This window comes from Arachis ipaensis, chromosome B06 (genome assembly GCF_000816755.2).
Source record: "Arachis ipaensis cultivar K30076 chromosome B06, Araip1.1, whole genome shotgun sequence".
NCBI classification, from domain to species: Eukaryota; Viridiplantae; Streptophyta; class Magnoliopsida; order Fabales; family Fabaceae; genus Arachis; species Arachis ipaensis.
Genome location: NC_029790.2, coordinates 134,469,157 through 134,494,316, shown reverse-complemented (window position 1 = coordinate 134,494,316; position 25,160 = coordinate 134,469,157). Strand labels below are relative to the sequence as shown.

The 25,160-nt window shown below is 36.8% G+C and overlaps 2 protein-coding genes and 1 long non-coding RNA gene across 11 annotated transcripts in view; 2 read left to right on the top strand and 1 right to left on the bottom strand.

The window, feature by feature from the left end:
• Window positions 1–3,799, top strand: part of LOC107605588 (K(+) efflux antiporter 3, chloroplastic) — a 5,875-nt gene extending 2,076 nt beyond the window's left edge. Inside the window, exons 2-7 of one of the 4 annotated variants that reach the window (XR_002349531.1) lie at window positions 291–599; window positions 1,122–1,223; window positions 1,497–1,658; window positions 1,929–2,018; window positions 3,165–3,281; window positions 3,519–3,799. Coding sequence is in view for 3 of the 4 variants with exons in the window: in XM_021105293.1 (XP_020960952.1) it covers window positions 372–599; window positions 1,122–1,223; window positions 1,497–1,658; window positions 1,929–2,018; window positions 2,152–2,217 (648 nt within the window). In the remaining variant the exon portion in view is untranslated. Of the gene's footprint in view, window positions 1–290; window positions 600–779; window positions 963–1,121; window positions 1,224–1,496; window positions 1,659–1,928; window positions 2,019–2,151; window positions 2,387–3,164; window positions 3,282–3,518 lie in introns of those variants that run through there. The other 3 variants (XM_021105293.1, XM_016307503.2, XM_021105292.1) reach the window with 3 other exon arrangements.
• Window positions 4,489–5,615, bottom strand: LOC107605589. Its single transcript, XR_001612536.2, has 2 exons — window positions 5,218–5,615; window positions 4,489–5,109 (listed from the first exon to the last, which is right to left on the bottom strand). It is a non-coding gene; the product is annotated as an uncharacterized LOC107605589 (long non-coding RNA).
• LOC107648567 lies at window positions 17,473–24,614 on the top strand. Of its 6 annotated transcripts, none has more exons than XM_021105291.1 (5): window positions 17,473–17,712; window positions 22,791–22,875; window positions 23,613–23,707; window positions 23,813–24,151; window positions 24,420–24,614. In XM_021105291.1, the coding sequence occupies exons 3-5, from the start codon at window positions 23,642–23,644 to the stop codon at window positions 24,528–24,530; spliced, it is 516 nt and encodes a 171-aa protein (XP_020960950.1). In that variant the 5' UTR covers window positions 17,473–17,712; window positions 22,791–22,875; window positions 23,613–23,641; the 3' UTR covers window positions 24,531–24,614. The 6 variants fall into 6 exon arrangements, 4 of the variants coding, with proteins under 4 accessions (XP_020960950.1, XP_016207868.1, XP_020960949.1 ...); XM_016352382.2 differs by having other exon boundaries at window positions 23,606–23,707; XM_021105290.1 differs by lacking the exon at window positions 17,473–17,712 and adding an exon at window positions 21,349–22,382 and having other exon boundaries at window positions 23,606–23,707.

Genomic DNA, 25,160 nt, shown 5'->3' with positions numbered 1-25,160 from the left:
TAATAAAACAGTTAAAATTAAAATTCAAGAGATTAAACTTACAGAAATAATAAGAAATCTATATACATAACCCGGAGAATCCCAACTTTTCAGTTATGTGGGTATGAATTAAAAAAAAACCTTACAAATACGGTTAAGGATTCCTTGCTCCTACATTTTTGTAGGTTTATCATTAACCATCATAAAAATAATTACAAAATGTATCTCGTTTTTTTTTTTTGAAAAATTTATTAAATAGATTTTGATCCCTTTAACTTTTGTTATTTACACTTTTTCTCTTTATCTTTTAGTTTTAGATTCAAAGAAGAAGAAAGGTCTGCTAACGTTTATAGAATCAATTTCTATCAACGCCATTTTCTCATCTTCTTCCTATGCTCTATCTCTGGTTCGCCTACTCTCGCCGCCACAACACGCATCAGACGCCGCCGCTCCCTGCGTCCGCCGCCGCTCCTCACATTCTCGGAGGAACGAACTATCAGTATCACCACCCTGTTAAATTTCGCAGAGAAAGAACGAGAACCAGAGCGACCCTTGATGACACTGAAATAGGACAACTTTCCTCAACCACACTTCTTGTTGAGGACGACAAACCCAGCAAGGTATACTTTTTCCTCTGCCTTCTTTTCAGTTCGGTTTGATTCTTTTAGAATAGTCAAGATGATGAATTTTGAATCCTTAGGGTAGCTTTTCAGGCAATGATTTTTGCCCTGCTTCGAGTTTCCTTGGTGTTTTGATTTGAATTTGATATGCTTTATTTATTTATTTTCATGTCTGCTTAGAAAGTAGAGGAAAGTGTAAAAGTGCTAAAAGATGCAGCTAAGACGAGAAAGGTAGCAGCAGAGAAGGTTCTGTCTGCACTTTCTGTCATTGAGAAAGCGAAAATTGATCCTTCTGGCTTTCTTGAAACCCTCGGTGGCAATGAATCCCCTGGGAGGACATGAATGCTAATTTTCACCGCTGAGGTGAACATATTTGTATTACTTTTTTGTTTGCTCGTTCTTTGGCTATAATCTGTTTCTCCCTTTGCATGCTTATACTTGGCAATTTATACTTACCATGCTTAGACCTGCCATTTATATGTACTATGTTCTAAATTTTAAACATATGCTTTTGGTATGGAGGTCCTTGCAAATTTCCTTTCCAATCCGTTGGCTTCAGGAGGAGACAGTGATGCTGCAGGATGGCCTTATTTGGCTTTTGATCTTGACCCCGCACTAGTAAATGTCAGTGTACTTAAGCTTTCTGCTTAGTTGTTACCTACTAGAAATATGCATACGACTTATTCTTTTCTGAAGAGTTCTTGAACTTCATGAGTAGAACGCTGAACGCATGCTCTCTATGTAATTGTGTGTAGCATGAGATGGCAGCAGAATAAGTGTTAATTTGAAGTCAAACATATTTCTCTTCATATCTCAATGTTTTATCCACTTCATTTTTTTTTTGGTCGATATCCACTTCATTTTAACATGTACTTTTACTGTTAAATTGCTGGGCAGGCTGCTAAAAAAGCCGGCTTTCCAATTCACTATGGGGATGGATCACATCCTGCTGTTCTTCAGTCGGTCGGTATCTCTTCTCCAAAAGCTATTATGGTTATGTTCACCGGAAAGGAAAAGACAGCGGAAACTGTTCAGAGGCTACGGTTTACTTACCCTGCAGTAATATTCATTTTCCCTCCCTTTACACTTTCTTGCTTACCAATTTGACATATGATAACTAAATATATTTTTTGTTTCTAAACCGATCCATTTATCTATCTTAGGAAGATCCAAGAATTTCATTTTACGTTCAACTTAGGGTATATATTGTTAGGTCCAATAATAGGGAGTTTGGCTGATAAAGTTCTTAACTATTTGATTTGCCTTTTCTTGTTCCCTTAGTTTGCTTTATCCTATCTGGATTGCTTACTTTATGATGAAAATCCGCAGATCCCAATCTATGCCAGAGCTAAAGATCTTGAGCATCTTTTAGATCTGAAGAAAGCAGGTGCAACAGATGCCGTTTTGGAAAATGCAGAGGTATTGATTCGCTTTTTCTTGCTTGTCATTTTGTCCTACTCGATGGAGCTTGCAACTGCCATTGCTCAATAGTTATGCAGAAACTACATCTAAGTCTTTTGTTTTTTGTTTTCTTTTTTTAACAATCACTCAGATTAGCTTACAGCTGGGTTCTAAGCTTATGAAAGGTTTCGGAGTGATGTCGGATGACCTAGCATAACAAGGAGAGAAATACAAGCAAAAAGTTCTATTTGAATAATGTGTCAGGAACCAACTTTTTTCAGTTAACTTTTTTAAAATTATTTTGTTTATCTTAAATTCTGTATCTTAAATTAACTCTTAATCCTAAAGTCGGTTAATGTTGGCTAATTTAAAATTGGTTCCCTATACTTTTGCATCTAATTTTGAATACATACATTCATACCATTTGAGTATGGTTATATGCAAATACACCAATCAGGCCAAAATTTCAAATGAGGGAAGGGAATATATAAAACGCTCATTTGTTAAAGTTTCAACGTTCTTATATACAAACTCTGATTACCAAGATGTGTAGTATGAATGAGGAAAATCTGAATATCATACTACGATTTCACTCGGTAGAACACAAATCATGATCACCTTTTTGGATATTCTAATGATTACGAAATCTTGGCAAGAGCCATTTTCCATTTTCTCCTAAACAAGGACTAAAAAATATACAACAAAGCGAGTTATAGGTTTTCTCCATTTTCACATGAAATTTGGAAGACATTCTTAATTGTTAATATGCAAGCAGAACTAATTCTTTGTCCATAAGCACTTAGTGATCGATCTCCTATTTTTCATATATTAAAACAATGTCATCTCTTTTGAAAATCTATTGTCAGATGATTACCTATTTCACCTGTCTAATTAGGTTTCTCTCAAGCAAATTGCTTTAAGAGATGGTGCTCATTCTGAAGAAACAGAAGTAGTTTAGGCCTGTAGATACTTGTGACTTGTCTATACCCTTGTTAATTATGCATTTATGTAGCATGAATATATATATATATATAAAGAGCTTTCAAAATCTTCTTGGTGCATATTTCCATGACTTTTGACGTCTACAATTTACATATTGGCCGCTTAAAATTCATTTGTAAAAGTTGATTCTCTCATTTTTGTATGCTTCCACGTTTCCTGCAGATGAAATTTTATGAACTTGTCTAAGAATACACAATGCTTAAATTGTAATGAAGATAAGTCAAAGGACGTTGATCTGCCTACTAATCAAATAAGTAAAGGAGATTGGATATGTCCGGGGTAAGTCCTTCAGCTGTTTTACTTGCTTACTAGCTTTTTTTCGATTTCCATTTGTTTGTAAAGGTTCCTTTTGAAAGCACTATAAGTTTGGTCCATATCAATAGAATTATGTGAATTACACTGTTCTATGATTTTTGTTCTCTTACTTTCGTAGTTGACCATATGCAATTATGCATGGCAAACTGTCCCACTTGCTCCTTATGATCTGCTGACATATTCTCGTTGGTTTTGCCGCAGATGCAGTGTTATGAATTTTTCCAAAAATATTCAGTGTCTAAAATGTAAGACAGCAGGGCCGAAGAGGATCAATCCAGATGAAGTTGAAATGAAAAAAGGAGATTTACTATTTTTCATATTGTTTTACTATTTTTGTTAACTGTTACATTTCTAGGGAATTTTTATAGCTTAGGGCTCTTTTGTGATAGAAAATGAATTTTTATCTCATTCCTGGATCCAAGGCGAATAAATTATATTGACCCCAACCATATAACTTATGCACATTGATAACTTCCCACTCATTAACCGTTTTGATGATAATTTCTTCTCCTGAGCATGTTTAAGTTTTCCACTTTTGCATAGGCCATCAATAAGTATGTTGTATGAGTGTATATTTGGTTAATGCCAATCTCTTCCATTTTACTGAATAACACAAGTGCCTTGTCAAGTTGTCGGTTTTTGCACAAAGCATCTATCAAGAAATTGTAAGTGAATATAGAAGATGGTTGACCTTTATCATGCATCTCAATTAAAAGCTCTAAAGCACGAGAGATTCTCTTTGATTTGCCCAAGTCATCAATAAGAATGTTGTAAGTTACCGTGCTAGGAACTAAATTCTTGCGACACAAGTTTAGATGTCCAAAACTACAAGCTAAAATCAAGGCAAGAGAAATATTGATGCAGAAAAATATCTGCTTTGAAATACCTAGGTGGCCAAACCACACTCATTTAAGCAGGTCAAAATCCAGTGTAAAGCAAATATTGCCAATCTCCATAGAGAAGTCATTGATCAACAAGCAAACTAACAATAAAATTTGAAGTTGGGAAACCATAACCGAATTATTAACAAACTCATTTTAGAATCACATTTTTCATAATAATGTAATTTTCCTTATACAGAATGCAATGGATTTGCAAATGTTTATAGCACTCTTTTTTGTTTTTCTTAGTTTGTAGCATGATAATAGTTAAGATATATGATCTCATAGGATAACAGTAAAGAACTATTAATTAATATAAAGAGATCTTAAACACTAAACCTGTAAGCTACAACTAGGAATATCCTCTAAAGAATCAATAAAGCATAGTGGAATTAAAAAGGATGATAGCAATTACAAAAATTGAAAGTTCAAAATTAATTGAATAAAAATGAGATAGTCAAGACATCAATGGTATTGATGTTATGGCATTGCCAAAGTTCTGTGACCCAACAGATATAGAATTTACAGAAATATGATACATATTCTGCAACAATAGAGAGGTGATTTCAATTTGAGTTGATGTATTTTACCTTCATTCATCCGTTCAATAAGCCTCTAGCAATCATTTCCCGAAGAAGTTTCTCTGCCATGTCATTCTCACCTTTTTCAAACAAAGCACGAATAACAATTTCAAAAGTCACAGCATTTGGTAAGCAACCATTGTCTTCCATTTTTGACATCAGGGCCAATGCTTCTTCAAATAAGCCCTCTTTGCAGAGCCCGTCGATCTATATTCGGGTCAATGCCACTCTTTTTCATTTGATTAAATAACACAAATGCCTTGTCAACTTGTTTGATATTGAACATCCCATCCAACAAGGAAGTGTAAGTGATTATATTAGCAGGTTGACCTTTATAATGCATCACAAGAAGAAGCTTTGAAGCACAAGTGATTATTTCTATTTTTTCATTGAAAAATTGAAACTTTGAGAAGAAAGAAACTAAATTGAGAGAGATACCTGAATTGAACTACCGAACTAAAGCAGAGAGTCGGAGTGAGTCCAGACAAGAGAAGAAATGTTGCTTCGACTTCGAGCAGACACGGAAGCAAGACACGGCGAGACCACCCACCAACGACCGCGAGACACGGGGAGGAGCAGAGCAGTAGCGACAACGCACGGTGAGGAGCAGAGAACCAACGATGGTGTACGATGATCAGAACGAGGGACCACAGAGGGAGAGGAATAGTGAACGAGCGACCGCAGAGGGAGAGGAATAGAGAACGAGCGACGATGGTGAAGGAGGCAATAACCCTAGCAGAGGCAAATGTCTCGTCTCTTTTGAAACTATGATTAAAAGAAAAACGAAGAATGTGTAAAAAGAAAAAATACAGGGGTAAATGTTTAATTATAAATTCTTCCAAAAATCAAAAAACAGGGTGCTATTTATAAATATTTTTAGAATGGTTAATGTTACTCCCACATAAAAGTAGGAGTAACATATCCGTAGCCTACAAATACAATACATGAATCCTGCTCATACATGATTGTACCAAAGGAATCAAAATCTTTCTTCAATCAAATCAATTTATTTTTCCAACAATATCACAATATTATTTTTGGAACACACACCAAATTGGCCGATTGGGGACGTAATAAAAAGAATTATATTATTTAGCAAAAACGTTACCTTCATTATGTGTCAGTGTGACAGTGTCACACCATCATCTATCTCAAGAAAAATTTTGTACGAGAGATTGGTTCCGAATCAGCATTGTAATTATGTGAGTATAAGATTTGATCATTCAAATCCAGAATTTCTTTTTTCTCTTTGGATCCTAATTTGGATTTGGATCCAAATCTGGATTAAAGTTGGTTAAATGGTTTGGATTAAAAAACCAAACCATAAAATTAATGCAATGTGATTTGGATTGAGTTTAAAATTCAAGATTTAGATTTTTTTGTCCAGCCCTAATTTAAACCCAAATTGTTTATGTACTTTTTATCTCCTCTTTTTTCTCCTTCTTTTTTGTCTTTTGGAAGAGTTTGATGTGTTTAAAGTACCCGAAAATGTCACTTTCAGTATATGAAATGAGAGAGGAAAATCGATATTATCATTTTTATTATGTTTCTATTGTATTTCCTATTTAGAGAAGTAAATAGAGTTACATGTCTTTTGATTCCAGTTTCTTATTCTTATTTTTGGTTCTAAGAAGATATAGCAGATTTTGCATGAAGAAGTGTCAGATTTATTTGAATGTTTATGCGTTTTTTAATGTAATGACTTTGTTAGGAAGAAATGGAGCGGTCGGAAGTTTGCTGAGAGTCCAAATGTGTATGCACACTTCTGGGGCTTGTTAGATTCACAGAAAATTGTCATTGTGCATTTCATTATCTGAAGTTGACTGTTGATCGACACTTGCTATATGGATTTGGCTTAGGATATTAAGTTTTTCACTATAGGGATAGCTTATTTTGTGAGATGGTAATATTTTACATGGTTTAACGTACAAAGCTTATATTTGGTATACATTTGGCTGGATATTTTGGTATTTGCCTTTATCTTAGTCTGTATTGAATATGTTTTGTTGGCTTAGTACAATATTTTTAGTAGTGTGGTATTGCCTTTATTTTGGTCTGTATTGAGTAGGTTTTGTTGGCTTAGTACAATATTTTTGGTATTCTAACTCCCATAATCTGTATTTTTGGTGTCATAACTCCTATGGTCATCTAACTAACTTCTCAGAAATGATTTAAGTAAACTAGATTAACTATTTCAGCTATCACAACTAACTTCTGTAGAATCTTCAGCAACGGGTCTTTGATTCATTCTAAGTTTAGGTCTCCTAATATGGAGAAAACACTTGGTCTTATTACGATCTATAACCCAATTAATTGGACATAGTGCTGAGTAAGAAAGGGAAAGCAAAACAATTGAATGCCAAAGCATGAATAGTAGATAAATTGAGATAGGGGTGCACATGGGCCGGGTGAAGTCAGGTTTGATGTGGCTCAGACCCGACCCGAAATATACACCGGGTCTATTTATTAGACCCGAACCCGACCCTAGACCCGATGAAACCAATACACTTTCGGGCCACAATTATACCGGGTGAAAACCGGGTAAAAATCGGGCCGTTAACATTACATTACGTTGATACCTTCTTGTAAGCTAGCACGCAAAAATATCCAAATTTCCAAAACTCCAACCATTATTTAACATGGTAAAATTCACTTAGAAAAATATAACAAGTACCAACCCTTCTTTAAAATTAAAGCATAACCACAATCAATACTAAAGCAAAACCACAATCAATACTAATATTGTCTAATAATAGCAAATATTTAAATCAATACAAATAACACAATATTATACATTAGTCTAAAGTCTTATGCGTTCTAAACATAAAACATTAACTTATAGTCTTATAATGACTAATAACACAAAATATTAAGGTTTACAATACTTAAATTCCACATAAGAATAGTTAGGGGTGTACATGGGCCGGGCCACACCGGGTTTGGCTTAACCCAGACCCGGCCCGAAATATAGACCGGGTCTAATTTTTGGACCCTAACCCGATAAAACCTACGCACCTTCGGGTCGGGTGAAAACAGGGTAAAAACCGGGTCTTTAGCATGTAAAAATCGCCTAATCTCCAACCTTTATTTCACAATTCATATAGTAAAATTCACTTAAAAAAATATAACAAGAACCAACCCTTCTCTAAAATTATAGCGTAACCATAATCAATACTAATATTGTCTAACACCAAATATTTAAATCAATACAAATAACACAATATTATGCATTTGTCTAAAGTCTTATGCATTTTAAACATAAAACATTAACTTATAATCTTATAAATAACTAATAACACAAAATATTAAGGTTTACAATATTTAAATTCTATATAAGAATAGCCATCATCCATTACTAATAACACAAAATATTAATTGTGTATGATGATCGGGCCACCGGGTCGAGTTCGGGTGACCCGAGCTATGGCCCGAACTCGACCCGGAATAATGACCGGGTCTATCTTTGAGACCCTTACCCGGCCCTAGACCCGATGAAATCACACTAAATTAGCCCCTAAAGTGTTCGGGGCCGGGCCGGGTCTTCAGGCCGGGCCGGGCCATGTACACCCCTAAGAATAGTCATGATCCATCACTAATAACAATATTAATTGTGTATGATGACCGGGTCACCGGGCCGATTTCGGGTGACCCGAGCTATGGCCCGGACCCGACCCGAAATAATGACCGGGTCTAATTTTGAGACCCTTACCTGGCCCTAAACCCGATAAAATCACACCAAATTAGCCCCTAAAGTGTTCAGGGCCGGGCCGGGTCTGTGCACCCCTAAATTGAGAATACATTCAAATTTTGAAAGAATATATACTAAGTTACAAATTGAGAAGAATGACATATACCCAACCCATTTATGCTTAAATCTCTTTTGATCCCTTTCGAGTAAATAACTTAAATTAAGTGACTCACATGTTGCAATATTATCACAACATAAAACAACTTTCTTCAGCAATAAAATGCATCATACATGCAAATTTGACTAAAAATAAATGTATACACATATTGAAACATATACTTATTTTATATTTAACAAAAATTTACACACTTTGTCGCATGCCTATTTCAATTCAAAGGTCACACTACAACTTAAATTGCTGAGTTATCACATCTTTACATTCGAACATCTTACAATTACAATAGTTACACAGTAATTACATGGAAAAATATTTGAAAAGGGTGACTTCATCTAATAATATCATTAAATCTGATTTGATACAAAGGTGAGGCCATCAGTACCCTCGTCTTCAGCAACAGAGTATCAAACGTGGATGCTACCAATTTTTTCCTCTTCAAGGAACAATGTGGATGTTCAAAGATAATACACATATATGGGATATACAACTGTTTGAGCACAATATTACTAATACTATAAAATGGATCAGAAACTAGGCTTTATATGAAGTGTCTTCAAGCAATGGCCTCCTTTTCTCTCTTCTTATTGAAGATTGATCATCAACAGGTTCGTTGAAAAGATCAACGCTTCTCAAAAAGATCCCTGTAGCATTAATTACCATTAACTATAGTCAAGCAAATACTTAGAACATTCTTCAAGGAATTAGTAGTAGTATCCATGATGATGTTAATGAATATATTATTATCTGGTGGAATTAGGAGGTTGGTGTGGTTAACAATAATAAAAAAAACTTGCACCTTTGATCTCTATAGCGATAACATGCACATCAAGTTTAGGAGAACAATTTAACACCTCAGGTCAAGTAACAAAGAGTAACTGCAATTTGGTAACTTCTTTTTTTTTTCATGATTTATGGTTTCCCAAATGGAAATGAGGGATTCACAAATCAGAAATTAGGGATTCACAAATCAGAAAATTAGGGATTCAAAAATGCTATACGAAATTATCAATTTTGAACTTCATAAAATTAACAAGTAAATAAGATAAATTGACAAAAGATACCATGTCCGCTGAGAGAGAAAGAACGGAGACCAGAGAAACAGCTCCGAAACGGTGGTGACGGTGGCGACGCAAACCACAGGCGCGCAAATGGCAGCAAGGTCACAAACCTTGGGGGACAGCTAGCGCCACGAACCTGAACTGATGGAGATGCGTCGTCGTCGTTCGGACCCTTAGAGGTGATACCGGCGGTAGAGGATTCGTTCATCGGAAAAGATAGGAGAAAGGGCAGAGGAGAGGATAAAGGGGGTTATGGTTGCTTGCTGACAAAAATGAAATTGGAATTGGGGGTTAGGGCCCTTAATTAAAATAAAGGGCATTTTTGTAATTTTAAAATTTTAGTCTCTATTTTTATTTCAAACCAAATAGGATAGTGAGACATAAATCAGTCTTGTACAATTCTACACCAAACACAATACTGAATTGGATTTCTATCTCTGTCTCTTGGTCTCTGTCTCGCAAACAAACGCTACCTCAGTGTGGCCTTCTGGGGAGACAAAGCTGATTTTCCAACAAAATATTTTGCAATTTGTAGCAAGAAGATAAAATATTAAAATTAGAGACACAGAGAGAGAATGAATATGGTCTTTAATTTGATTTTGATTTTGATTTTTTTCATTTTACAAAAATCTAACTAAATTTAGAAATATTAGTAAGAACCAAAAATATATGGAAAGGGTAAAAAATTTGAGTGAGGAATTCGACAAGGTCGTGGTGCAGCATGTTCCAAGAGAAAGGAACACACGAGCCGACCTCCTGTCAAAGCTGGCAAGCACGAAGCCTGAGTTAGGAAACCGATCCCTGATCCAAGGATTGGTAAAGGAATCGACGGTTACCTTGTGCGTAACCCAAGCAGCCGACATCCCCTCATGGATGGATCTGATTACCAACTTCTTGGAAAACGGTAAGCTCCCTGACGATGAAAGGGCGGCGAAAGTGACAAGAAGGGAAGCGGCCAAATTACGCGATAGTACAGGGCCAACTGTTCAAAAGAGGACTGAGTCAGCCCCTGCTGAAGTGCCTGTGCCCCGATCAGACAGACTATGTCTTGAGCGAGGTCCATGAGGAATGTTGCGGCCACCATATTGGCGGAAAGGCCTTAGCTTGGAAGCTCGTTAGGGCCGGCTACTTCTGGCCCTCGATGATGTCGGACTCCCAGGAATTCGTGAAGAGATGCAAGAAGTGTCAAGAAAACGGCAATTTTTATAGGACCCCAGCAGCCGAGTTAAGTTTACTGATAGCCTCCCGACCTTTCAGCCAGTGGGGGGTTGACCTTTTGGGGCCCTTCCTGATAGGTCCCGGGCAGGTGAAATACCTGATCATGGTCATTGACTACTACACTAAGTGGGTCGAGGCGGAACTGCTGGCCAGCATATCGTCAGCCAACTGCAGAAAATTCACGTGGAGTTAAGTGATCTCCAGATTTAAAATTTCGGAGGTCGTAATATCAGACAATGGGACACAGTTTGCCGATAAGAGGTTCGGTGAATTCTTTACTGGCCTAGGGATAAAACAGAGGTTCTCGTCAGTAGAGCACCCACAGACTAATGGCCAAGTTGAAGCCGTAAACAAAGTCATCCTCCAACGCCTTAAGAAACGGGTTGACCAGAAGAAGGGAGGATGGGAAGACGAACTTGCATCAATTTTATGGTTTTACAGAACAACACCACAATCCTCCACCGGGAAGATGCCCTTCTGACTTACCTATGGGGTCGATGTAGTGACTCTCGTGGAAGTGGGGGAGCCAAGCCCACGGTTACTCCTTGGTGGAGTCGAGGAAGTAGTTGAGAAAGATCTGGTCGATGAGACCAGGGAGATGACTCACCTGTCAGAAACGGCGTTGAAACAGAGAATAGCCCTACGATACAACGCCAAAGTGCTAAAGAGGAGTTTTGAACCAAATGACCTAGTTCTACGGCGCAACGACGTGGGCCTACCGACCCCTGGGGAAGGGAAACTGGCTGCTGACTGGGAAGGCTCATACAGGGTAAGAGAGGTCGTCGGAAACGGGGCATACAAGCTAGAACGACTGGACGGAAGAGAGGTACCCAGGACGAGGAATGCGGGAAACCTAAAGAGGTTCTACTCTTAAAACTTTGCAACAGGCCCCACGACCATTTTTAGGCTGCCACTAAGTATGCTCTAATCGTGTTTCGTTTAAATTTTCTTTCTTATTTTCGATTTGCCGTTTTTAATGCATTATTCAATTGTTTTACCTTATGGATCATAAAATTTGTTATCGCAATGGTACCCCAAGACTGATCACCCCGGGAGCCGATAAGATCGCGCCTACTATTTGACGGCTATCGAAGTAACGGCTACGCAATTTAAGCAGATAATAACAGCCACAAGTCGGCTTTAAAGTTAACCGTTGATAACGGCCACGAGTCGGCCTTAAAATTAATCAACTACCAAAACGGTAAACAGTTCGGGTATAAAACCCCATATCCAAAGTATACAAAAGACCACAACGGCCGAAAATACTACAAGCATCTACAAGTCACTTCTTTGGGATGTCAACAATCTGACCATCCCTGATAGTCTTGAAAGCACCAATTGCGGAGGTGTCAAAATTAGGAGAAAGCAATTTAACCTGGGCCTTGATCGCTTCCTCGGTCCCAGAAATCACCTCGCGAGCATTCTTGACTGTCTCTTTGTTCTTCTTCTTCAAACCGACGACCTCCCTCTTCAGTCCCACAACCTCTGTCTTGGCTTCCCTCACCGACTTGACGGCCTCCTCCAACTTGGCTTCCAGGCCAGAAACTTTGGCCTCTACTGCAGAAGTCTGACCATGGGAAGAGGCGAGCTGGCTCTCCAGGGTCATCTCCCGCTAGGTAAGGCGGGCCACGGTCGCGTTGGAAGTTTTCAACTTCTCCTCAGTGTCAGCCAATTTTCCCTTTAAAGTCTCCACTTTGACTTTCAGGCTTGCGACCTCCTGCAGCAACGAGCGGTACTTCCCGTCTAGAACCCGAGCCTGGGCCAAGACGGGCTCCGCCCGCCTCGCGTTGGTCGTGGCCCTGAGCATGCACTGGAGGAGGAGGAGCTGACTGAACCTCAGGTGTAGGTGAAGACGGCGCCTTAGCAGTAGGGGTGGTAGAACTGTCGTCGCTATGACCTGGAAGAAAATGGACCATCAAATCCTCAAGTCCGGTCGTCTCGGCAGCTATGGACACTAAAACGAGGAAACACATAAGAGTTCGTTAAGCAAGATACCAAATAAGCAAATAAGTCAAGCATAAGAAACAAGGAAGCTATGGCCAGCCGACCACCCACTTATGTAACTCCTACCTATCTCGCGATCACCCATCAAGAGGTGAGGGTTAACATTATTTTTACCAAAAATGGCCAACAGAACGTCGATAACGTCCTTATTCTGCTGGATCAAGCCTTTGTAAGTCACCTTCGTCAAGGCGTTGGCCCCAGCGCCAAAACTCCAATAGGTTAGGATAAGGCGCTCTCCCTTCAAGGTTAGCCAGAATGGGTGCTAGCCGTCGCAGGACGTACCTTGAAATAATTCCCTTTAAAGTCATGAAAAGAATCTTCGAACAAGCCAAAGTTCCTCCTATCTTGGGCTGCCCGGAAAGACATGTACCTTTTTTTGGCTTTCCCTTCTTTGGAAGGGTTCGTCAAGACAAAAAGCTACAGAAAGACCTCTACCGATACTGGCAGCTACAAGTACTCGCATACCATCTCGAAGCATTAGATGGAGGCCCAGCTATTCGGGTGCAACTGCGATGGCGCCATGTCACACCGGTTTAGTAGCGCCATTTGAAAGGAAGAGAAGGGGATATGAACCCCAGGCTGGTGAACATCACCTTGTACATCCAGATCCAGTCAACGACTTGGGGGTGTTTAAGTTAAGGTGACATATCCGTTCCCGGTCCGTAGGAACGAACACATCATAACAATCTTCCTCGGGACCTCCCCCTCAAAGTTGGTCAGTCTGACGAAACTCTGTGAGCTCCTCAAGAGTTATTCGCGAAGGGGTATCCTTCACGTCTGACGTGACCCAGGCATATCGATCTACGGGAGCTCTCGCAAGAGGACGCTGTGCCATACCTACAGTGGGGGCACCACTTAGTTAATAACTTCGGGAGGTCGAAAAAAATGGAAAAGCCGGAACTAACTCTATGTGTTACAGTAGATTCATCTACGGTTCATCTACAGTTAAGCAAAGGCTAGATAACTACAAATCTAATTGTAACCCCCCCCAAAACCTAACTAACGGTGGCATGCCATAAGCAAAAGGGCATGGACAACCTAAGGGAACATAAAACATGAAACAGTAGCAAAGCAAGCAGTAATAACAGTAGCAAGGTAACATTCATCCGTTTGTGATACCAAGAAAGGATGCTTACCAGGAAAATTGCAATCAGGAAATGGCAATCTCCGAAGGAACGTAGCGAAATTGGAGCGGATTGAGGAGATCAGAAAGAAAAATGCAAGAGAGAGAGCAGAAGGGATTCAGAAGGATGTAGGAATGGTCTGAAGCAGTAAGAAGATGAAACACAAATAATGAAAACTGAAGAATAACTGACACGGAGAAGTGCGAAAGGCAGGGGCAGAATGGAATTTTCACCTAGGTTTTCAAATCAGTCATAATGGCATTAAATGTCATGCGCGAAGAATGAGGCGACAATTGACGTTCCCTCGGAACTGACGAAACCCGCACACACGTAGGGGGCACACCCCTATCACGAGCGGCCGACTACGTGGGAACCCAACCAAGGAGAAAGTAGAATGGAACGCGCCAGCAACGGCGCTAGCGACCATAGCTGGCGCGTTGGGGGCACTGTTCCGGCCCAACCCACCTGGCCTAATGCCCGTATCCGAGTGGCCGGCCGACCCGACGGCCTCACATGATCAGAACCAGGAGGCGACCCGAATGTCACCTCCCCTTTCACGAGGCATCTAACAGCTAGGAAGGAAGCTTCCTAGAAGGTGGGTCTGCTCATGTGGGACCTGGCCTGGTACATACTATATATGAGGAGGGCTCTACCCCTCCCCCAGGTACGTCACCTACTCTTTACCTTAATTGCCTTCTTTGTACGGACACTGACTTGGGTGTCGGAATCCTTTTGTAGGTGGCCCCCTCCACACCAAATCACAACACAGCGGGACCTCGCTCCCCGACCTCATCCTCTTCACGATTGGCGTGGGAGACCTTGATGCGCAAAGGCGAACCGAACCCAGCATCCTCACCATCTTTGAGCATCAAGTACACCTGACCCGTTCCAAGACTGAGCAACTGAACAGAAAATAAATTTAATTGTTAGTGTCAAATTTTTTATATTGATGTTCAATTGATTATTTTATCGACAAAAAGAAAAATTGATTATTTTTTTTTGTCGAGATTAATGAAATTGCACCTATATAACTTTTTCGACATTTAATGAAATTTATTATACTCTAACCTATTATAATCTACTTTGTAGTTGACGAATCCTTTTAAATTTTAAGAGTAATGGCATGGCATAAATACATGATGAATATTTTTGGTGATCACATGAATGGAGTGCTGTTGCCAATGATTTAATTAAGTCCGTTGCCATAAGAAAAAGTATAGGTAGACGATAAAAATACTAAACAATGTGAACAATGAATATATTAGATGTTTAATTCATTAGGTGTGCGGATGGTTATCCTAATATTAAAATTTAGATGGGTAATTTAGAGGTATAATGTATTTTTACTTTATTGGGCCAATTTTAGAATCCATTGTTCACATTATTTTCAAAAACTATTATGTACCTAACAAAGTCTTTACCATAATTATATGATAATGCAAAATGACTTAGTGATAATGTATAAATAGATGTATAAAACCAATGTCAATTTTACTCTCTTTAATATCGTTGTGCGTTGTTTAATGTAACAAAATCTTATGCTAATTTAAAAAGTTAGTTACAAATGAGTGATCTACAAAATAGATTTTCTGGAGGCATATTTGATTTTGAAAAATATTCATAATTATTTTACTGTTTGGAATAAGGTCATTGTTTTCAAGTTTCATGATCTTTTATCTAGGAATTGAGATGTGCAATTTAAATTTGTGAGAAGGGATGCAAATTCTCGATAATGAAAGTTGGGACTAGAAGCAATAGTTGGCTTGTTTTCAGTAGCTTGTTGACGGCTCTGTAATCAGCTTCGGTCCTGCCATCGTCCTCATCTGGGACATTGGTTCCATCCTTGCTCCACTATCGATAACCACAAAATTGGTCATCTCCACTAATGGTCTCTAATTCCGACTAGGATCTATCGCTCGCACGGCCTCGTTGCATATTCAGTTTTTCAATTCCATTGATTTCTTTGTGTTTCAATTTGTGTATTGGGTAATGGTTAATTGAACTCCATGTGTGAAAGTGCAGATCTAGACGAAAAAAGAAGAGGATCTGAAGAATGAGATAGGGAGGACGAAGAGAAGAAGGCCCGACGGTAGTGGTGGAGGAAGCAAGAGAAAAGAGCATTAGTAGCAGAGGGAAGAGGGAGAAGGGAGGAGGGATGAGGGAGAACAGAAAGTAAAAGGGTTAAAAAGTCAAATTTTGTATCACATTTATTGTGTCTCCGTGTCTTAACTTTAAGGAGGAACACGAAATACATAAATTTTGTGTATATATGTGTATCACCATGTTAAAAATCTGTATCTCAACAAACAAATAGTGAACATATATCACTGTATCTATGTATTAGTGTTTATGTTTCAACAAACAAATGCAAGTCATATTCCACAAAGGCCCATACATGAATTTTAGTATGGAAAATTTTTATTTTGAATGTCTTTAAAAATGATTAAAAAAAATTAAGTTAGGTTGATTTAGTGGTTAACTCACTTGTCTGTTTAAATAAATGTCGGGGATTCGAATCTCGTCTTGTGCATGCAACAACTCATTGGCCAACGACAAACCCTTAAATAGAGCTCTAATCCGCGACGGATTAGACCTTAACTGTCGGACCGTGAGATATTGTAAAAAAACAACAAAAATAATCATAATAAAAAAAACAACTCTTGCAAAATACCAGTTAAGGAAGAAGTTAGATGACAAAGACGAGAAGTGTATTTTAATTGACTATTGCATAGAATCAAAAGCATACAAATTGTATATCCAAAATCAAAGAAGGTGATCATTAGGAGAGACGTGATATTGGAGAGAAAGGTGTAACACCCTACCACACACAGAGGTTTATGCTTAAGCCATAAAACAGAGGTGGTGTGGTATTACGACCTCTAAAATAAAATATATATATATATTAATAATAATGAAAAGGAGATATATACTAGGAGCCTTGAAAAACGGTAAAAAAATCACAAAATAAAAAGCACAATGCTCAGAAATACGGATTACTTGTGTGCGAAGAAATCTAAAGATTATAGATATAAATAAACAGAAAGTGGGAACAGAGGACCAAAAGTACAGAATAACAAGCTCCTAACTCAGCCTGCGAAGATAAGGCTGGCCGGAGAATATTTATATATGTATATACATAATCCAAAATCCAAAATACATAGCCAAAATTCTATCTCTCCATAAACCTCTAGGAGGAGCAAAATAAACAAGTGTATAAGAAGAGATCTATATACACTACAAAAAAAAGGCTATAATATAGAAATTTGTTAACGGAAGTTTTAAAAAACTCCTGCAAATTTAAATTTGAAAATAAAATATTTTCTTTTATTTTATTAAAAAATTAATTAACGGGAGTTTTAATTTTAAATAACAGGATTTTTAACAATCCCCTTCAATTAAAAAAGACTCGCTAACATAATTTGGGAGGCGCAAAATCCTCTTCCCGCAAAATCCAATTCCCCTTATCCGACCGTTTTTGCTCCAACTCTTCTAATATTGTAATTGCTTCGTTCTTCACATTTCTTCATTGATTGCTGTTGTTCGTGCCTCTGCTACTCGCGTTTGTTTTGTTCTGCTGTTTGCGTTCGCGTGTTGTTGCTGCTGGTAGCGCTCCATTGTTGTAGCTGTTTGCATTTATAGTGGCAGCTGTGTTTCTATGCAAAGGTAACACTTTGATAGCATATACATATGAAAATTATTAGGATTTATATACTGATTTTTGAATTGCATGTGTAGTAGAAAACGAAAGAGGGATTTGTTGTGATGGTTATACAGAGTTTTGTTTATTTATGTTAATGTGTCCTCTATTTAAATGAATTGTTGCTTGAGTCTTTCTTCAATGTTGACTCTGATCCAGTGTTCTGTTTTTTCATTTTTTATAAATCAATACTTTCTAAATTTTTAAATTTATTGAGTACTATATACATACTCTTATTAGTTTTATCGACAATAGTTTGAAACATGTACTCAATTAAGGTTGGTCTTAATGACAAAGCAGCACAAAGAGCTCTATTAAATAGAACTAAAAATGATAAGTTGATAACATGCATGGTTAAGATAAAGTGATAAATAACTTAATAATAGTGATAAAAGATTTGTAAAATGATAAGACATAAAAACTTAAACGAGTTATATATTAATATTCAGGAGATTATTTTAAACTCCCAATTATTATTGAATGTCTAATTGTTTATCCTCCGAAATCTTAGGGATAGTTGGAATTCTATACTGTGATTAGTAATAGATATTGGTGCTATAATAATTGGGCATAGCTTTAAAAGAAACTTAGTAAAATATAATCAAACATATATGGCTTTTATTTTATTGTTTTCTTTGCATCTACTTCACTGTTATTTGGCTAATTGAAGTTGATAAGAGTGGTTGGAGGGTCTTGATAACTTAGTTAGTTCAATCTGTTTGAAATTGAAGTATTTGAAAGCACTCTATATATATATTTTTTATTTTTTATAAATTTCATATTAAGTCGATAGAAATTTTTTAATACTTTTTAAATTTTCAAATTTATTGAGTACTATATACATACTCTTATTAGTTCTACTGACATTGGTTTGAGTTACAAAATGAACATCCTCCAAAAACTTAAAAAAACTTAAACTAATTTTGGAGTTCACCAAGGATTGAACTCTTAACCTTTCAGATTTAGTGCTCTAATACTATGTCATGATACCACTCATCCCAAAAGCTTCAACTAATGGAAAAAGGTAACACTAATGATTATATCTCTAATACTCCCTAAACTTTCATTGTACACATTGTATAAATATTCTATTGACTCCTCATACTTTTCCATTGAATTAAGGTTGGTCTTAATGGCAAGGCAGCACAAAGAGGTTCATTAAATATAATTAAAAAATGATAAGTTGATAACACGCATGGTAAATGTAAGGTGATAAATAACTTAGTAATAGTGATAAAAGATTTGTAGAATGATAAGACATAAAAATTCAAATGAGTTATATATTAATATTCAGGAGACTATTTTAAACTCCCAATTATTATTGAATGTCTAATTGTTTATCCTTCAAAACCTTAGGGAAAGTTGGAATTCTTAAACTATGATTAGTAATGAATATTGGTGCTATAATAATTGGACATAGCTTTATTTTCTTGTTTTCTTTGTATCCACTTCTCTGGTATTTGGCTAATTGAACTTGATAAGAGTGGTTGGAGGGTCTTGATAACTTAGTTAGTTCAATCCGTTTGAAATTGAAGTATTTGAAAGCACTCTATATAGCATCATTGATTAGTTTCATGCATGATGTAATACCCTAATTACCCTAAGCCTTACCTCGTGTCGTAAAGTAAAGGTCAATCAAAGGTTACGACAGTTCTAAACTTATACATATAATATATAGGAAGAATTAATATAGTCTAGAAGTCTGATGAAGGATATAACTCAAAAACAGGATTTGAAAAGCGCAAAACATACTCACGAAGCTACAAAATTAACGCACAAGATATATATAATATAACAAAACATAAGACTATAATAATATAAGGATCTAGCTACGACTCGCGGAGTTTAAGCCGGCTAGCTATATACAGACAATACAGAAATCTGAAGTTTAAAACAGCTTATACAAATTTTTCTCTCAAAGTAAGCCTCTAGGTAAAAGTAAATACAAAAGATGAGATATAAACAAAATAAAAAAAAAGACTCCAAAATATATCCAGGATCCTCCGCTCTATCACCATCGAAACAACTCACCGAGATGGGTTGCGACCTGCATCTAAAAAACAACAACAGAATATGGTATGAGAACCGGAGATTCTCAGTATGGTAATAGTGTCCAGTGATGAAAGATATAAGACTCTGGGACGCCAGAGGCAATCCTAGAACTTCATATCCATCACAAGATTCATCGTAAAATATAACTAAAACAGTAAAGCATAACTTAAAACCTTAACATAATAAAAGGGGTAATCTAACTTAAAGGATTTTCTAATCTAACAGTTCTCTGCTGTCCCACAGCCTTCACCAACCTATCTTCCATGCGATCCCATCGTCACCACCTTCCGAACCTCCTCAATCCCAGTAGAAAACACAATTAATTACAATGCAAGTAAAACACAAGTATAAGCATATATATCAAGTAATTCAAATAGGCAATTAGGCATGTTATACAATTAGCAAGCAATTTCAAGTCGGCAAAGCATACAAACAGATAGAAGATGCATATGATGAATGCCTGTCCTATTGGCTGTGATATCACATTGTCGGTTCAACTGCCAACCCGACACATCTCCATGGAGATGTCGCCCTTCGGAATCATAATTGGGAACCCCCGAGATATGGTGCTCGGAACACCATCCAGGATTTTGTGCCTGCAGACTCTAGTGAACCGAAGGGATGCGAGAGGGATACTCTTGCCACGGACCTCACATCTCAACGCAAGCGGGACAAACCACCACCCTTACGCCGCCACTGCTACCTCGACAGGCGGGATTCAACCACCGTCCCTGCCGAGCGCATAGCGTCTCAACAATATCAATATAAAACAGTGATACAGTGGTTTTCAGAAAACATTTTCAGTATATCAATGATTCATCATTGTAATTCCGAGTCCTCGACTCATCTCAACCACTGCCAATTCAATATTTCCATTCCGAACTCATTAGTTCATCAGTTTCTCAATTCATATACCATTCTTCCTTCTCACTCCACCACAGCCATCCTCAGTACACCAGAAACCTAAGCCTCCATTCTCTAACTTTTCAAAGTAATACCAATTTAAATTTTCTTGGACCTTTCCCATGTTTTGATACCCGAAAATAAGTCAAAGAGTCTTAAAATAGTGTCACGGAAGGTTACAAGCTTGTTGAAAAGTTGAAATAGTTTAAAACAAGAATTTAGTTGAAAAACAGGGCATGTGTGTACGCACAGGGTTATGTGTGCGCACGCCCAAGGAGATTTTCAAAAAGTGTGCGTACGCATAGAGGTGTGCGTACGCACAGGTGTAAAATTTTCCAATTCTGTTTGCTCGCACAAGGCGTGTGAACGCCCTCAACAGAATACACCTTCCAACGGTGCGTGCGCACAAGGTGTGCTAGCGCTCCCATCAGTAAGCCTTCCTCTGTGTGTGCGTACGCACAAGGCTGTGCGTGCGCACAGGTTCAAAAACTTACAGGGGTGTGCATGCGCACACAAACCAAAAATCACAAAATTCTGCAACATTGCAGAATTCAGGTTTTGACACCAAACTTTGAATGATTATAACTTCTTTTACAAAAATCCAAATTTTACAAACTTTATATCAATTTGAAGATCTTTCAATGGACTTTAATTCTAAATAAATTTCAACAAATTTTGAAAATTGAGGCACAAGTTATGACCCATCAAAGTTCACAAAAAAACCAGTTTTTACCAAAATTCACAAGATTCTCAATTTTCCAATTTTCACAACCAAGACCAACCAAAACCACATTAACTCCATCCCACCTCAAATTTTACCATTTTTCATACCTCACTTTACCACTCCACCTTATGCAATCATCAATTCCCATTATCAAATACATAATAATACATTCATATTTCAACCAACATATTAATCAAATATCATTCCACCATTACCAACAATCGTCATAATCAATTTCAACCTCAACCTTCAATACCATACTATCAACATCAACATTTCAATTCATCAACAACCCAAATAATCAAATTATCATACATCATCATACAACAATTCCAACAACCAATTTAATTCAATCATATCCTATGGGTCACTAGCCTAAGCGTCAAGAAATATTATATATTACATAGAGGAAACCAAAATCATACCTTGGCCGATTCCCAATATATACCAAAACCCCAATTGAGCACGATTCAAGCTTCTAACCACAATCCAAGCCACCAATCAACTCCAACAAGCATCAACAATTACTCCAAAACTCCAATTAAGTGCCAACAGTCACAATCTCAATCTATATACACATAATTTACAACAATTCAACCTAGGATTCATCAAATCCACCAAACCACAAGAGAGTTGAAGTGCTCACCTTACCCAATGATGATTGGAGTAAAACCCAATAGAAATCAAGTGCTAGAGTGTACCTAAACACCCAAAATCACAAAATTTTACTCAACACAAAGCCCTAAATTTCGAAATTTTGGAAGGAAGAACTGAGAGAAATTTTGTGATTTTCTTACCATTTTCTTGGGTGAATTTTGTAGAGCTCTTCACGAAGATCGCGTGGCCGCAAACGGTGCTGCGATCGGAGCTCTGTAACTCATGTTATGAGCTTGGGAAGTTGATGATGAATAGTGTTAATGGGGTTTCTCTCCTTCTTCCGCTTTTCAACTAGTGTGTGTGTTTGAGAGTGAAAGGGTTCATTAATTGAGTTATATATGTTGGGCTTGGGCCCAATTTGGGTTCGGTCCAACCCGTTAGAATTTTTAGCTCGTTTGGCCCATCTTTGATTGTTTTTAATTTTTCTTGCACAGTACCGGACAGACTTAAACCGGTTCGACTGGTTCGGCTGCCGGTTCGCGGTTATTCTTGGTTTTTCGCTGAAAATACATTTTCTGACTCAGAAAAATCTACTGAGTCTAAAAATCTTATTTAAATCCTCCAATTCTCATTCTAAATTTTTGGATCCTATTTTGGGCAATATTAATTATTTAATTAGACGATTAATTAGTCTCGGTTCTTACACATGACTCCTGATATTGTACTGATTAGTTTCGTGTTGCTACTTCTGTTCGCATTCGTGTTCAGGTTCGGGTTCGTGTTGCTACTGTTGTTCGCGTTCTATTGCTGCTGCTATTCGCGTTGATAGTTGCAATTGTACTTCTATGCAAAGGTAACAATTTGATAGCATATAATTGAGCGTATTAATTTGTTAGGTGTTATTGAATTTTCCGAACTTGATATTTAGCTTGTTAAAAGGTGAAATGATATTTAGCGATTCCAAACTCATTTGAAACAGAGAATGCTTCATGTTTCATTAACTTGGACCTTCTTCAGTTTCCAATTAATAAAATCTGGTGAGAAAATTTGAAGTAAATCTAATCTTGAAAAATTTAAAGTTTTCAATTTTTATAAATTACCTTTTTTTTTCTTTTTTCCTCCTCTAGACCTATCATGATGTTTTAGACTAGTAGAAATTATTTTTCTTACTATTCTTATACCAACAGATGAATTTTTTTGTGACCTGAGGTAGAATTCGGTATTGCAGATTTGATTTGTGGGAATTGATTAGAAAAAATTAAGTGCTAAATTCGTAAATACAATAAGAAAATCTAGATGGTTAAATTATGAATATAAAAAAAATAGAGATAGTCAGTTTTAGATTATTTTGACAAGTTCATATAATAGAACTCTTCTTAAAAGCTCCATAGAATACCTTGTCATCTATATGCCACAACCACTCACAATTATTGTTATTAATGGTATGAATCATATTATCATGTACTACTAATTAATAACAAAAGCTTAGTTACATGTACTACTAATCATATTTTGCATAGTTTTTAGAAATTGGACAAAAAATTAGCCGTATTATCATGTACTACTAATCCTATTTTGTATAGTTTTTAGAAACTGGATGAAAAATTAGCTGTGGAAAAATGTACATAGAAACTCATAAGAAAAAAGATGGGTCGTTTGTGACTGATGAAGCAAGAAATATAGCGGTAAGTTGTACTTTTTGGTCTATTTTAGTAAAAAGTGTAACTTCAAAAACTGCCAAACCTTAATGTTATTTTATTAAATTTTTGTTATTTAAATCTCAACTGTAGAAACAAATTGAAGTACTTATTGCTCAAAATGAGAAAAATGAATCTGGACCATCCACAAATGATGCTATTGGCAAAGTGTTTAGAGAGGAGCATTCTGGTAGGGTGCGATGCATGGGAATGGGAGCAACACCTACTAATACTTTCAGAAATGCCAATCATCCTAGCCAGTTAGCTAATTCTTCAACTTCAATGTCATCTACTGCCAATTACTTCCAAGCTGATTTTAAACGTTTGGAGTCTAAATTTGATGGGACATTGACTACATTCAAGGCTTATTTTCTTGCTAAAGAAGGAAGAATTCCTGTTGAACTTACTAGTATATTTGACCATGGAGCTCAGGTAAATTGCCTTCTCTTGTCGATTTTATGTTGCACTAATAATTTTGAAATTATGATAAATGATAACTGTTATATTATGCTAATGTTCTAGCATGGTATTAGTCTCGTATATTCTAACCTTACATTCTACTCTTACTAATTTGTTGTTCAAGTTTTTGACACAAGGAAATGTTAATGCCTTTTTAAATTATTTTTTATTTGAATTGTCGTTATAGTGTCATAGATGTGACAATTTTTATGTTGATATTTCTGTTTTTAATTTATTTTAGGCTAATGATGTTGAGAACAAAATTATTACACCGACAAAGGAAGAACATCATCAGACGGAAGCAATGAAAATCGTGAAGACATTGTTTAGTATTGTTTTAAAGATTGATTAGTTGTTTATTGTTGCACATTTGTTAGGGTATTATGTTGCATTTTTTTACTAAACAAACTTATTCAAGTAGTGAACTTATTAGTGGAAGTTATGAGTTTATATTATTTTAGCTTGTTTAATATTAAGGATTAGACATATAAAGACAGTGAGGATTCAGATATTATGTATTTTATTATAATATAAAAAACTTATTATTTATTTTAATGGGTTATATTTTAGATTTATACTTTAAAGAATTTTACTTTTATTAAATTTTGCATTCTAATTAATATTTTATAAAATAAGAAAAAACTATATATATCATAGTAAATCTTATTTTGGCGTTACATTATAAATTGCGGGAGTTCACAACTCCAACAAAATAAAAAGTTGTTTTAAGTATAATACATTTGCGGGGGTTTAAAACCCCCACAACCTGAATCAAAACTGCTGTAACATAGAACCATTGGAGGTCTTTAGAAACTGATGCAATTTAGTTGAAACTGCCGCAAACAGCGGAGGGCAAAAAACCACCGCAACTCTGAGTTCAAAATAGCGTGGGTTCCAAAAAAACTCCCATAACTTATTGTAGGACACCTAACTGCGTCATTTTACTAAACCGCCGTTACGCAACTTGCGGGAGTTAAAAACC